Source organism: Lepisosteus oculatus, chromosome 14, assembly GCF_040954835.1.
Source record: "Lepisosteus oculatus isolate fLepOcu1 chromosome 14, fLepOcu1.hap2, whole genome shotgun sequence".
Lineage (NCBI taxonomy): Eukaryota > Metazoa > Chordata > Actinopteri > Semionotiformes > Lepisosteidae > Lepisosteus > Lepisosteus oculatus.
The window spans coordinates 20,491,228-20,506,742 of record NC_090709.1 but is presented as its reverse complement, the minus strand read 5'-3'; the positions used below and the strand labels follow the sequence as shown (position 1 = coordinate 20,506,742).

At 41.7% G+C, this 15,515-nt stretch overlaps 1 protein-coding gene and 1 long non-coding RNA gene across 2 annotated transcripts in view; one reads left to right on the top strand and one right to left on the bottom strand.

Annotated features, from left to right (window-relative positions):
• LOC138242519 (antigen WC1.1-like) overlaps positions 1-15,515 on the top strand; it is a 65,128-nt gene that overhangs the window by 45,704 nt on the left and 3,909 nt on the right. The window contains exon 4 of the mRNA XM_069198052.1: positions 15,174-15,488. Coding sequence (XP_069054153.1) covers positions 15,174-15,488 — 315 coding nt within the window. The remainder of the gene's footprint in view (positions 1-15,173; positions 15,489-15,515) is intronic.
• Positions 245-5,958, bottom strand: LOC138242887 (uncharacterized). Its single transcript, XR_011191760.1, has 5 exons — positions 5,589-5,958; positions 5,197-5,271; positions 4,889-4,952; positions 4,170-4,262; positions 245-3,121 (listed from the first exon to the last, which is right to left on the bottom strand). It is a non-coding gene; the product is annotated as an uncharacterized lncRNA (long non-coding RNA).

The following is a 15,515-nucleotide window of genomic DNA, read 5'->3' as shown; positions in this document are numbered from 1 at the left end:
AGACTTGATTTAAAGTGTTTGCTGTCGAAAGGGAACAGTTTAAAGTGAAGAGTGAACAGGGTGCACAGTGTTTTGTTTGATATGGAAGGTTGGTGATGGGAGAGAGGTGGAGGTGGGGCTGGACAGGAGATGTCAGAATGGCGGGAAGTTTGGGTGAGGCTGTGCAAGTACTGAGTGCCCTGTAAACAGATATCTGAGATAGCTACTGCCGTGGAATTTTATCAAAGAAGAGCCAGGATAGGTGTTCTCATTCACTCAGTAAGGTCTTTATTCATATTGCAATATGGGAAAAAGCAATCACTGGTCTGTGCAGAGAAGTGAAGGCTGATTCAAAAGCAAGCAAGGAGAACCCCTTGTTTTGTATCTTTTTTTTAAGCTGACGCAACACTTCAAGGACAGGCGAAGCAGTAATTTTCCATTCCTTATAGGTTTCTGCTTTAAGCGAAGAAGAGCAGTTAATAAAATAGTTTATCATAATCCCTTCTTCAAGCAACAGAGATAAACATTATTAAAACATCCAGTGCCCTTGATGAGTTTGGTGCTATCACACTTTGTTCTAAGTATCTAGCTCTCTGTCCCTAAACAACATTTTTAGGATAAAACACTTTTTCTCAGTAACCTTCCATTACACTACAGCATGCAACTGGGAGAGAGTCACTGTGCCAGGGCTCTGGGATTTAATACAGGTCTCAATCACAGAAGAGAGGTAATACATTTTACCAGGTGAGAGAGTCATTGTCTCAAGGTGAAACTGTCTTCGAGGGTAGTTGCATCCAAAATACAATGGAAACTATCTGTAACGACCACTAACCGGCCCAGACCAGCTCCGAAGAGGTCTAATCAGTCCCAGCAGGTGGGGGATAATTACAAACGCCGCCGCACGTGTTAATTCTCTTCAGACGTCTTACCGTGCGGCAGGCTGCATTATTTAAGCCGCTCTTACTCGCATATCAATGCTCGGTATTGAGTTCCCTACTTGTGGCTCTACCTAGCGTTTCTTGCACTTTGCCTTCTGGATTTTCTGACCTCATCGTTTTGCCTTCGGACTTCGTTTCTTGTCTTGCCCCGTGGATTGTTTACTACCTGTGATTATTTTTGGTATCGACCCTGTTGCTCTTGTCCCGACCACGTATCTGTCTCTCGTTTTGGATTGTTCGCCACCAGTGCCGTTTACTGATCTCGACCTACCTTTCGCCTCCGGATTACGACCCAGCTCCTGGATAGCTCTGTCCGCCTACTCACCGCCCCAGGAATCCTGCATCTGCATTGGATCCTTTTCATCACAACCCAGCCTTCGTTACACTATCACATTTAAGCTTTTTTTTTGGATCGAGAAGACGATCATGGTGAGACTCAAAACATACCTGTGTTTTCTTCTTTCAAGAATGAGTGGATTATTGAGGTACAAAAGTATTGGTTCCGAATAAAAAATCCACTCCTGTCACTGTTTATCCTTTGATAGATTCTTCAAATCCTTCCTCTGAACGTTGATATTTAGTGATAATATCATACAAATTGTGGTTTTCTCTTATTCGCCAATTTTATTACAATAACAGCCTATTTTACAATTGTATTGGATGTTACAAAATATTGAATAGCATTTGTCTTTAGATTCACATTAAAATTAAGAAAAATATGCCAAAAGATTATAACAGAACTCTACAGTCCTAACCTAATGACACCGGCGATCTGTCGTTTTTACTTGTGAAGTTCTCTAACAAATCTGCGCTGTATTTTTAAAATATCTTAGCTGAGGAGACAAAAGGAGTATAAATGAATTATTCCGCCACCCACTCAATGAATATTTGCATTAAACTATGACCTATGTTGTCCATGATGATAAATTCTGTACAACAAGACAGAAAGAAAGGCACCACTGTGAGTGAAGTTTCACTTCATGACATCATAAGTAGGCAGTGAGTCAATAGAGGGGGAGTCATCCCACTGTTATCCTTATCCATGATCAAGAGTCTCACCCCCTGCTTTACGCTGTCCCTAGTGGTGATCTGTAGACAGTGTGTCTTCCACCTCACCCACCTCCTGAGGGAATAATCTTGAATAAACAGAGGGCTGGAGACCCAGCCCAGCTCCTGTCTCTCTCCCCTTGGAGCCGGGAGATTTTCTCAGAACCATGTTGAGGTGAAATGGGAATGGGATGACGCAGGTGTCTTGGAGAGGTGAGTCGCCCCAGCCCCTGTGTACCTCAGTGTGATTCAAGCAAGGGGGAGGGGTTTAAGGGACTTACCAATCCCGCGTATGCACCCTCTGATTCAAAGTCAGGCAGGACTTCATTGTACAGCGCCGGGCAGCCCAGCTGGATAGATGATATCATGTTCTGAGCCCAGGTCCGCACCCGTATCTGTTACGATCCCTGCCTCCCGGCAACGGAGGAGGCAGAAGTAGGCGTAGCCCCTATCCATCAGTTCACCTATCAGTTTTTCCTATTCACCACCACACCCCCGTCTCATCCTACTTAAACACCTGTCCTTCCCTACCTCGTTGCTCAGTATTGGTTTTCCCTTTCGAGCTTCCTGGTTGCGCTACTTCTACTCTGTGTTCGTCTTGGATTTCGGTTTGTGGTTTTTCCCTTTGGACTTCGGCTTTTCGGATCTCGGCTTGGATTGGTTACTTTCGCTCTGTTTTGGATCACTGGCTACCCCTGGATTCTCGGATTGCTCTACGGACTACGACTTCGGATCTCGCTTCGGCTTCGGTACTCGTTCCCTTTCGGATATCTGGCTTCCCCTGGACTCTCGGCTCGTTCCTACGATTACGGTTTGCTTTCGGATTACGACTTGGCTTTGTTCGCTCCTGCAAGTGGGTTCACTCACTGGTTCGGTCCCTATTACCGAAACAATAACAGTATCTCCTCCTCCTGGAGCAGCCCCTCCAGCTCGACCTGCAGGCCCTCCTTGAGCTGCCACAGGGCCGCTGGGGTCAGGCCCGGGTGAGCGGGTGTACCAGGGGGTGGGTGAGGGGGTGTGTGAGGGGGCGAGCAATGGGGTATGTGGGCTGCCAAGGAGGAGGTCCATGCCCTGTCCTTCTGTAGATCCCTCTCCGGGCCCTTTGGGCAGTTTCACAGCTGGGTCTTGACCTCCTGCCTGGTGATTGGCTGGCTGGCCTGAGGGGACAGGGGCACAGAGAGGGCATGAGGAGGACAGAGAGAAAACTGAGAGGGTCTTCTCCAGGAGGACCAGGCCCTACCCCTGGTCTCCCAGCAATCACAGTCATCATCATTGCAGCTGAAACCAAACTTTCGATAGATGTCACAGACATATCAGGCTCACAGACTTGCAGCTCTCGGCTCTCGGCTGCCCGGGGTGAGACGCAGGGGGAGTCTGCTCCCTCTTCCTCTGACAGTTCTATTAGATGACAGCGGCAGACCTGATCCAACCCCACCTTCCCTTTCACACACAGCCACACACAGGCATGACTGTGTCACCATCATCACCACCTCCACCATCACAATCTCCACTATCTTCCATTACCATCATCATCACTTCCACCATCACAACCCCTACGATCTTCATCACCATCATCATCACCCCCACCATTACAATCTCCACTATCTTTGTCACCATCATCTTCATCACATTTCTAATAAATGATCTACACCATCTTCATTACCATATCCTTCTTCATCATTACAATCATCATGTCCACCATCATCATCATCAACACCTTTCCATCAACATCATTATCATAACCACCTTCATTATCTACACTATCATCTGCATCATCCTGAGCAGAACACATGGTTGTCTTACACTGGAAGAATCTTTGCTCAGCGCCTCAGTATTGGACGACCCTCTATGGCCTTTCAGGGTCACGTCCGTCTCTGTCGAGACCTGTCCACAAGTTGACTGCTTTAGTCTCACCAGCAGAAGCCAACCAAGTTTGTGTCTCAGTACAGGTTTATTCTTAGTCTAACAGAATTAATACTTGGGGAAGAGCATTTAATAATGAGAGCAGGAGGCACTTCTTTACATAGAGGAGGGTGGGGGTGTGAAACAAGCTGTCTAGTCATGTTGTTGAAGCCGATACCCTGGCTTGTCTCAAGAGAGAGCTGGATGAGACCCTACAGTCAGGACAGGAGGCACTACTGTACATAGAGGGTGGTGGGTGTGTGGAACAAGCTATCCAACCATGTTGTTGAACCCAATACTCACGTTCCTGTGAGATCTGCCCCAGGTCTCGGTGTGACGCCCTTCTCTCTGCTCGGCCATTCCTCTCTCAACTTGAGGGAGTTTCTCCCGGCGGCACTGGGGAGGAGAAAACAGTTACCAGACAGACAAACACACTGTCATCATCATCATGGGCCAAGATGACCCTACATGACAGTGACGTGTCGTCCTCGATTCAGAAGCAGTGTCCAGCCCTCGTCTATACCGCTTCATGATCCCCAACATCCCTGCTGAGACCTCTTGAGGGGCCAGTTCTGGTAGACCATGGGTCTCAAGCCTAATCACAATCCCTGGAGGGCCAGGTGCATCTCCAGGCTTTCTTTCCAAAAGGGGCTAGCCAATTAAACAATTAAGCTAATTATTTTCATAAGAAGATGTGGAAATAATGTGTTTAATAATATATTTTGATGTCTCTCACTGTTGAAGACTCAAAATATTCAAGGCACAGTTGGATATTTAAGGTCTGAATAAAGGTACAGTATTAGAATATTTTTTGTTTAATTCAAAAATTAGATCAACTTTGTAACCAAGACCTCTGGGCAGGAAACCAGATGATGCACCAGACCCTCTAGGAATGGAGTTTGAGACATGCTCACCCTCTCTCACACACAACCTCACACACACTCACCCTCTCACTACAAATACTACTACTACTACTACTACTACTACTACTACTACTACTAATAATAATAATGCAGACTCACTGTTCTTGGCGTCTTGGGTCTGGCTCCAAAACCTGTGTTGGCTGAGTCTCCTGTTACCTCCTTCCTGATATGGGGATGTCAGACACAGTTGTGTTACAGACATAGGCTGGACTAGACTCACAAGCACACACACCCACAGACACATACTCCCACACACTAACAGACACGCAGATGCACACACTGTCAGGTAGAGTCTTTCTCTTCTTCAAGAGAAGACAACAGAGCCCTGCTACTGCGATGAGCTTTAATTTCAGGAGGAGGAAGAAGAGGAAGAATCACAATATGAAGAAGATCAGCAGTGGACTCACAGCTCTCTGGGTCTGGGGCCTGACTCTCAAACTTGTCTTCAGTCTCTGGTGGGTTTGGACATCTTCTCTGTTCATCTGTGGACAGGACAGTTCAGTTAGACAAACAAGTTCGACCAGACTTCACTCTCACAGTCAATCAATCAATCAATTTTTTCTTATATTTTACCTTCTAATCCAGAACATCAAAGCACTTTACAAAACATACCTGGAAAATAGAGTATAAATGTGTAATACTGTAGTTCCTGGAGTAAGTGCTTGGATAATCCAACTACCACTGTTGTTACTTCTGCTGCTACTACTATGACCATGACTACAAATTCTAATACTAATTCTGATATTAATACTACTACTGCTGTCATTACTAGTAATAGTGATAAAAACAGAGCACTCACAGCTCTCTGGACGTTGGTCTGGACTCTAGAAAGTGGTTCCATTCTCAGGCGACTCTGGACCTCAACACCTGTTGATGGGTCACTTCTGTCAGACACACGAGTGGAGCCCAAGCCCACCTACACACACACTCACACACACTGACAGATATACACCCACACAATCACACACATTATCACACACTGACAGACACCCACCCACACATATTCACACACAGACATTACACACACACACAGACACTCACACACACTCACAGACACACATTCTTACACTGACAGACACACACACACACACTACACACACTCACAGACACAACACACACTCACAGACACGATATACATTTATACACACAATCAGACACTCACACACATACTCGCACACCTTCACAGACACATAGACTACAAATACTTATAGACACACACCAACACACACACAGACAAAAACACACACACTCATAACTACAAATACAGTATAACTAACACTAACACAAATGCCACTAACATTAAAACAGTAACACTATCACTAAGAATTACACTATCATTATCACTGACACAAACTATTACTACACTACTAATACTAATAATAACAGTAATGCTATAACTAAAACTAACATGACTACTAGTGTAAATACTCTAACAGTAACACTATAATTATAACTAATATTAACATGAATACTGGCATCAAAACTATCAGAAGCGCAATCACCATTAACACTGACATGAACACTAGCATTAATATTAAAGCTACCGATTGTTCTCTCACTAATATTAAATATGAATACACTCGCATTAGTATTAGTCCGTGACGTCAAACCACTCTTTGTGACGAAGGCGAGACACCTAGCTGGGCACAGTGACGTGGCACGTGTCGCCGTGGTTACCATACTTATAATTTGTAAACAGTGAAAAAATGCATTTAAACTGTTACCTACACAAATGTATCAACTTGGAATATGATTTTCAAGCTCTAGAATACAATTTCTAAACAATCATTTGAATAATCATTCTTTAATTTGGGATTGAACATTATGAACACTAAACGCACTATGGTATTTGATCGATACAGGCTGTATTGACTGTTTTCTAGATATTTAAAGAATTTAAAGAAAGAAAAGAATCAGTACTCACCAATCGGTGAAGTAAATCGATTATTCTACAGTTCGTCAGTTGAATTAATTGGTTGTCGATAGATAAGTGATCAATATCTCTCCTCCGAGCGCTCAGCGCTCCTCCCGCGGTCTCGCTCTCTGATCCTACCACTCTGGCTGGTGTCTGTGACGTCACAGCGCTCTTTCTGACAGAGCAGAGCGCGTCTCCGCTGGAGGAGACTCCTGTCCGGAGCCCGGGAGGCTTTTCTTACAAATATAACATCTCCAAAAAAAAAACACACCGGGCTGTGAAGAGAAGTGATTTACTGTATAACAGTTGGAGAAGGAGAGCGACAAACCGAGGAATTAAATTCATTTAACAGAAAAAATATATAGTTTACTTTACAGACTAATACGTTGTATAGCGTACTCCCGTAGAGCAGACGAGAAATAGCACAAGTGCCTGTAATCAGCGCTTTTAAGCATTTTACACAAATCTCCACAGAATATAATCCTAGAAGATCAGATCCTGGAAGTTCAAGTGCATCTCCTGGTTTTATTTCCATTCGAGCTCTCAGCTCCTCAGGCGGTTTGATGATTGAATTAACTATATAACTGTTATCAGACTCTGTTTAACTGTGTATTTATAAGACTCTCTGTGAGAGACGTGTGGGAGATACTGAATTCCAGGGCTGGTCTGGAATCACACACAGACAGGTCTTCTGTGTGATCTGAGTCCCACTGCTCAGAGCTACAGACTGGTCAACTAGTCACTATTGTAGACTCGACCATCAGTCTGCTGCGGCTGAGAATCATAATACACTTATAACAGTGGCAATACTGCTGTTCATTAAATCAGTAAAAATAATAATAAAAGATAATCACATATTGCTCAATTGTCAGTCAAACACTTCTGACAGAGGATTGGAGGCTGACTTACAGTAAAGACAGTGAATCAGGACAGTAATACTGGAGGTCCTGGAAAGGGTTAAGAGAAGCTTCTTGCTTCTGCCCTGGAACAGAGCCCACAGCTGCCAGATCAGTGACCTGTGAGCCCAGTTCACAGAGAGGAGAACCAGGAGCTCTGGGAGGGCTAAGAGGGTTAAGAGGGCTGGGAGGAAGGAGAAAAGGGGGAGATGTGACCTGAGTCCAGGCTGTTCTGTCTGATATTATTCATGTAGCAGCACTGATTGTCTCAATGTCCTCTGGTTCTGGATTATCAGGATAGAGAACAGTATGGAGATGAGCTTTTGTCTGTTCAAGAGGAAGGAGTCTGGGTAAAGTACTGAGGGACCCAGAGCTCTGTGTGTGAGTCTGAGCTGTGAATCTGACTGTGAAGAGTTTTTTTTTTTATTCTGCTTCTGAGAATTTTTTTTCTTTTGCCAAGTGATGTTACATCCCCTTCAGATACTCTGCACAGATTGTCAGAGTGAGAGAAGAGGAGAAAGAGAGATGGACAGATAAGAGCACACACAGTGAGAGAGACAGGAAGGTGGAGAGAGGGAGAAGGAGCAGAAAGTGCAGGTGTTCAACCACACTGTGACCACAGGAGACAGGAGGCTTTTCTCAGCTGCTGAGGAGCTCAGGGCTCATGGCCACTCAGGCTCAGAGGCTCTGGCAGCAGTCAGGTCTGAGAGCTTCTCCTCATACTGACACTGGAGCTCTGAGAGTCAGCCTCCATTCTGACAGGAACAGCCCCTCCTGTTCAGCCCTGAGAGACACACTGAGAGAGCTGTGTAGGGAGAGGACCTGTCACCCTGTAGAGCTCTGAACACTGGACTCTCCTGTGTCTCCCTGTGCAGCACTAGAGCTCTGAACACTGGGCTCCCTGTGTCTCCCTGTGCAGCACTGGAGCTCTGAATATTGGGCTCCCTGTGTGTCTCTCTGTACAGCTCAGCTCTCAGCTGCCTCATTACACTGACACCCACAGCCTCACAATAGAACCTGGCTTCCTGTGCTGGAAGAGCTTGGAGGAGCACAAACCACAGACTCACTGCAGAGTCTGACCTGTAGCTCCAGTGAAGCTCTGCCTTAAATCACCATTGTATTAACAAGGACTAAACTTTTTTTTTCATAATTTTGTTGCTTTTTCAAATTTGAAACTGACTCCTGCTCTGTGGCTCCTGATGCTGCAGCTATTATGGTGAAGCTGTAACACAAGAACTCTGCTATATTGAACAGGAGAGTTTAAATACAGCATAACTGCTAATACTACTACTGCTACCACAACTGCTGCTGCCACTGATACTACTGCTACTACTAATATTTTACTGCTGCTCCTACTGCTGCTCCTACTACCTATAATAATAAGGAAGAGGATGTGAGCTGTGCCCTCACACTGTTCAGACTGGTGGTGTATCAGTGTATCAGTATCAGTTCAGCTCCACTGTGCTGTTAGAGAGTCTCAGTCATGCAGTTGGCTCCACACAGAGAGACACTGGGGTCACAACTGGAGGGGTTGGAACATCTGTGTGGACTGGAGCTGCGCAGAGACAGACTCAGGGTCTGAGGGACTCAACTGGAAGTGCTGCTCTCCACCAGGCTCAGTACAGAGGGGACAATCACTGCTGAGCTTTTCTTTCTTTTTCATTTAAATTATTGATCACAGTCACAGGACAGCCAGTTCTTATTCAGTCCACCTTGTCTCTGTATTCCTGTGCTGACCTGAATGACCTCACTGCCACCTTGAGCACAGGCTCTCCTCACACTGCCCTTGACCAGGACTAGAAGACATTACTGTCTGGAGACACAACAACTCTGTGAGTCACTGCAGGACACCAGTCATTGGACACTGCCTGACACAGACAGGAAGGCACACAGGACCACATTCTGGACACCAGTCACTAGACACTTCCTGATACAGACAGCAAGAATTACAGGGCCATATATACATAATTGATTATCTTGATACTGATTTAAAAATATAATACTTGTCTACAATTTTTTTAGTTTAATATCTGATCTCTTCCTGCCCCTGCAGCACCTGCAGCCCTGCTGTCTGTATCTGTATCTGTGTTTCCTCCAGTGAGACACAGAGCTGCTCCTGTCTCTCCTCTCCTCCGCACTGCTGGGAGTGTCTTCAGGGAGAGGAAACAGTGATGTGTCTCTGATATATATGGAGAAGACTGAAAGGGCCCTGTGTGATTGGCCGTCCCGCCTGTGTGAGAGGTTCCTGCTGTCAGTCTGAAAAGGCAGTGCTGTGTGTGATTGGCGGGGCGGGGGGCTGTGTTGTTACTGGGGGTCTGGGGTGCGGAGCAGCAGCTCAGTTGCCCTGTGGGCTCAGGGGTGAAGACAGGGGTCTCAGCTGCGCTCTGTCCTGATGACAATGGAGAGCTGCCTGTCCATCTTCTCTCTCGCTGTCCTGGTGCTGCACAGCTCAGCCAGTAAGTGACCAGTCTTCTCCAGTCCAGACAGACAGACAACAACTGGAATTAAATTAAGTAAAGTTTGGATGGAAATGGAGCAAATAAGTGGGTTGAACATTTTTTAAATGTTTATTTTACATTCAGCTTTGTGGGTATTCATCAAAAATATTATAACTGTATTTTATCTTGGTCTGTAAGTAAGGAAATATAATTAGCTGTGTCTAAATATAATTAGTTGCTTTTAATTTTTATTGGATTTTTTAAAAATATTCTTACGATTTCTAAACATTATATAATAATAATGTTATAGATGGATAGAGCAGAAGCTGGCCATTATCACCCTCGATTGATAGTTTGTGAAAATCTTTAAAAAGTTATTTTACTTACTCGTTACTGTAATAATAAACTTTATATATAAGTGACAATTTGAGTGATATGCTGTGACGTGAAAAAGTCTTCATTTACTCGAAAACAAAAAAAGTGTGAGCAATAAAAAAATTTTCTAGAATAATATCATATTATACAGGATGATTAAGAAATACCCTGGGTTGTTTATTGTTTTATTGTGTTCAATTCTGACTCCTCTGTATTGTCTTATTACAGACTGGTGCATTAATAGAGATACACGCGTTTTTAAATAGTGAATTATTATTGAGACTGATATTAAATTATTACAGACTGATGTATTAATAGATATACAGTAAATGTGTTATTACCACCTAAAGTGCTAGAGAATGGAGTTTTAATGCTGCCATTATATCTTTGGTGTATTCAGACAGTCCAGGTTTCTATCGTTAAGCTGTGTGATATTCAGTTGCTGTGAAAACAAGTAGTTCCTCTAGGTGTTATAAGAATATGTGTTCCAATATGATAGGAAGTTATGAATGTGAATTCTTCATTTTAAAGACATACAATTACATTTTGAAAATGTAAAACATTTTCAGTCATAGGACAATTAGCTCTTGTATTTTTATAGTGTGAAAATAAAATTTGTATACTGTATGTATAACCTTGTTCATAAAGACCAGGCTTGCTTGTTTTCACATTGAAAAGGACAGGCTGATAAAAGTTACATTCTTTATTGCTTTATAAGTTATAAAATGAAAAATATTAACACAGTTGTGAAAATTCTTAGTATTGTAGGTGTATTATTATTAACTGGGGTCTCATCAGAAACTGAGGTGTAACATTAATAATTTAACAACTACAAGACATTGTGGCATTACAGCAAGCATTAAAAAATGGTAGTTGTGTTTTGTGTTTATACAGGATTTGTCTATTATTTAACAGCTAAATAACTTATTTTGTGTTTTTAGGTTAGTTATCTAATTTTTTTGTAAATTGTGAAGTTTTAATAAGAATGCTTTATTGTTTTTGACTACATTCGAAATCTGAAATTATTATCAAATGCAATTATATAAGTATGAGTAATACAAATTAAATATTTAATTACATGTTATCATACAAATGCAATATTTAAAAATTAATTCGTAATCACAGGACTCAAGTTTAGATTTTTGAGCAGTTGCTCAGGACAACATCATAATAAATGTATCTGTGCCTATATGTTAAACCTGTCTGGTATTTTTGAAAAATGTTGTTCTTTAATATAATTTAATCTGATGATCATGTGTTAAGTTTAGATGTTGGCAGGTAAAGGCTAGAAAATCATTGTCAACAATTCACATACAGACAATGGGAATATACACCTCACATACATTTCAGCACAACATGTGAAGTACCTGTCAGCCTCTGACCACTGTTGTGACCACAGGTCCCACTAACACAGAAACACTGGTCCCAGGACTTGGAAGCCACAGAGTTAGTACAGTGTCCAGTACAGTGACCACTGTCTCCTGGAACCCAGGACCAGCCATCTGAGGTTATGGTAATAGATATGGTCATTACAGCCACTGCCCGCTGTAGTGACCACAGTATGCAGAAGCGCTTTTCTGTTTAATTTAAAACTCAGCTTTATGGATATCCCTTAAAATTATAATTGATGCTATAAATAAGGAAAAATAATTAACAATTTGCAGTATTAACAAGAATTTCACCTCTACAATTAATCATAATATTAATTCAGCTTATATGTTTTTTAAACTATTTTCTATTAATGCTGTATTAATATTTTTATATGCAGTTATACACTATTACACACAACACAGACTAAGGATAGTGTTTTTTAAGTACTAACATATAATTATTATAACTATTAATATTGTAGATTTTTAGCAACCTTATCAAAAATGTTGTACAACTTGACAATCCCTTATCTATTACCATAATAATAAAATCCAAACTTTTGGCTGTAATTTGGGTCATGTGCTAGGACTTGTGGAAATTTTCCCATTTGCAAACAAAAAGGAATACAAATGTTTTAACAATAATACAACATCTTCAAAATATTTATCAGGGGTTGTTTATTTCATTGTGCTCAATTCGACCTTCTCTAACAGGTATAATAACAGACTAGTGTATTAACAGAGATCAGTGTGTTTTTAAACACTGTTGTATTGATCGGACTGATATTTTATTTTACACACTGATGAATTAATATGTGTTTTAAACACTGGAGTATTTTTAGACTAATATTTTAACTGAGATAAGTGTGTTATTTAATACTACAGTATTATTGAGACTCCAGTATTATTACTATTGACACATTTTGTATTTACTGTATTATTAAAGTAACATTAATAATAATAACATTATAACATTATGGAAATGTTATTAAAAAATAGAGTATTTTGAGAGAAGGTGACAATTTTAGTGCACAGAACTAATACAGACAGGTGATCAGAGATAAAAGTATATTTAAAGCACGTTTCCGATTAACAAATAATATTAGTAACTATTGCAGGTGAATGTGCTAATACAAATAAGAGTACTGAAGGTAAATGTATTAAAATATTTTTGATCCATGGTTATTTTTTAGAATGATAGTAGTGGTAGTTTTAGATACTATGGTAATTATATTACAGAAGGATCTAACATTGTAACACGATTGAGGACAAGACATATAGTTGTGTTTATTTGTTATAACAGTCACATTCAGGTGTTAGGTGTTTGTATTGCAGTGTGTTGTAGTTTTCTGACCTGAATCCATACTGGGTGCTTTTAGACAACAATGTCCAGTTTCAGTAACAACACAGGAGTCCTGAGGCAAATCTTGTAGTTTTTTCAACTCTAAACAAAAGTTTGGGATCTGTTCAGACTGGAGTTTTATTTGAGAAATGTGTCTATTATGTTGGAAGAAATGTGTATTTGACCCGGAAGTCCTTCATTTTGAAGAGAGAAAGGTTTAATTCTTGTTCCATGTTTATTCTGCATTTGACTGATACTTCACAGCTAAATGAATTGTTGTTTGTAAGTCTTAGATAACTAATGATAGGGACAATTTTTCTTACATTATGGAATTAAAAAAAAAGATTAATAAAAACAACCTGTGCACTGTGATTCTAGAATATATTATTAAGTGCAACTATAATTAAATCTGTGAATTATGTACTAAGATCTTGAGAGGTAAAAGCTAAAACACATTGTTCACATATTTATCATGTAAGCATAGCAAAAAATATATATGAATAAAAAGTAGTATTTAAATGAAATTTAGCATATAGTGTGTAATGGAAAAAAATATTTCACACTCCAACTGAAGGTGATTGAAAATGTAATCAAAAAGAACAAATCTAGTTACTGTAAATGTGCCCTGGACAGTAAGTATACACACTTCACGTACAGTCTGGGCTGGGACTGACTCGCATCAACAGCAACATTCCCTTGAGCGCTCACCCTGTCATTCAGACTGGGTCAGGACGTCTTTCAATTAAACCTTCAGTCTTTCATTCAGGCTCCCAGTCACACTAATCACCTCTTTATTTGAAACTGTTCAGAGCACCGAATCTCCATCATTAGAGCTAAACCTTGTGAACCTAGCGATCGCATTCCTCTCATAGTCAAGTTTATCACTCGGTTATTTTAATTTCTCACTACTCCTGCTCTTCGATCCTGAAATATTTTCTGTGTTTTAATTCTTTCCTTTTCCTCGCTGACTCTCCAGCCTTTCTTTTCTTTATTTCAGCTGGGAGACAGGTGTCCCTCTTTATTTTTTCTTTCTGTTCACCTTTTTCATTCACCCCAGCAGCCTGCATTCGATCTGTTACTCCCTGATCATTCAACCTCTGAAAGAGCTCAAAGTCCATCGCCTGGGTTTCAATTATATCTCCTGCTGCAGATTTTCCATCTTTCTGCAGCATTACACTTCCCATATTTCAGCACAAGTTGTGAAGCATCCATCTATTAAGAAAATATTTTTATTGATTCTGTTTTGGATTTTATAACTTATTTTCAAAGTAGACCATTAAAAAGACTTATCAGTGTTTAAATCAGTGTCTGATACAGACGTGTGGTCAGTGTGCACTGCTAAGTACATGTGGGGCCTGAGACCCAGATACACCAGATACACCAAACCTGGTTTCAGTCATTCAGCCTTCTGACACCACAGCCACTGTCCACTGTACTGACCACAGCTTCCAGAAACCCAGAACACCGTCAGTACAGTCAATGTCCACTATACTGACCACAGCTCCCAGAAACACAGGAACATCGTCATTACAGTCACTGTTCACTGTACTAAACACAGCTTCTAGAAACACAGCAACACAGTCATTGCAACCACTGACCACTTTACTGACCACAGCTTCTAGAAATTCAGGAAGACCGTTATTACAGCCACTGACCACTGTACTGACCACAGCTCCCAGAAACACAGGAACATCGTCATTACAGTCACTGTCCACTATATTGACCACAGCTTTTAGAAACACATGAGCACAGTCTTTACAGCCACTGTCCACTGTAGTAACCACAGCAGAACAGCCCTCTGCAGTCACACAGTGATATGGACAGAGAGATATATAACAGGATCTGGACACAGGTGTGTGGAGGGAGAGGTAAGATGGCTGCTGGTGGACTTCCTGTCACTCCACTGTCTCTTGTTCCCCATGGGAGAGACTAGCAATCCAATCAAACAGGTAAAACCAAATACAAATTCCAGGTGTGTTTCTAAAATGGATTAATATAAAATATACAATAGACGTGGCGATAAACATTGTTTTTCTCTCTCTCTGCAGGCAGTGCTGATGTGAGGCTGGTGAATGGTGCCAGTCCCTGTGAGGGCACAGTGGAGGTGTATCATGGTGGAGAGTGGGGGACAGTACGTCACTCTGGCTGGGATCTGAATGATGCTGCAGTGGTGTGCAGACAGCTGGGCTGTGGATCTGCTGTATCAGCACAAAAGAGCGCTCACTTCGGACCAGGGTCTGGATCAGTCCTGCTGAGCTGGGTCGAGTGCAGCGGGTCTGAGTCTGCTCTGATGGACTGTGGAAAAGATGAAGTGAAACAGAAAGGCTATTCTCACATCTGGGACTCTGGAGTGATCTGTTCAGGTAGGAGACACAGACTCTCTCCAGTCT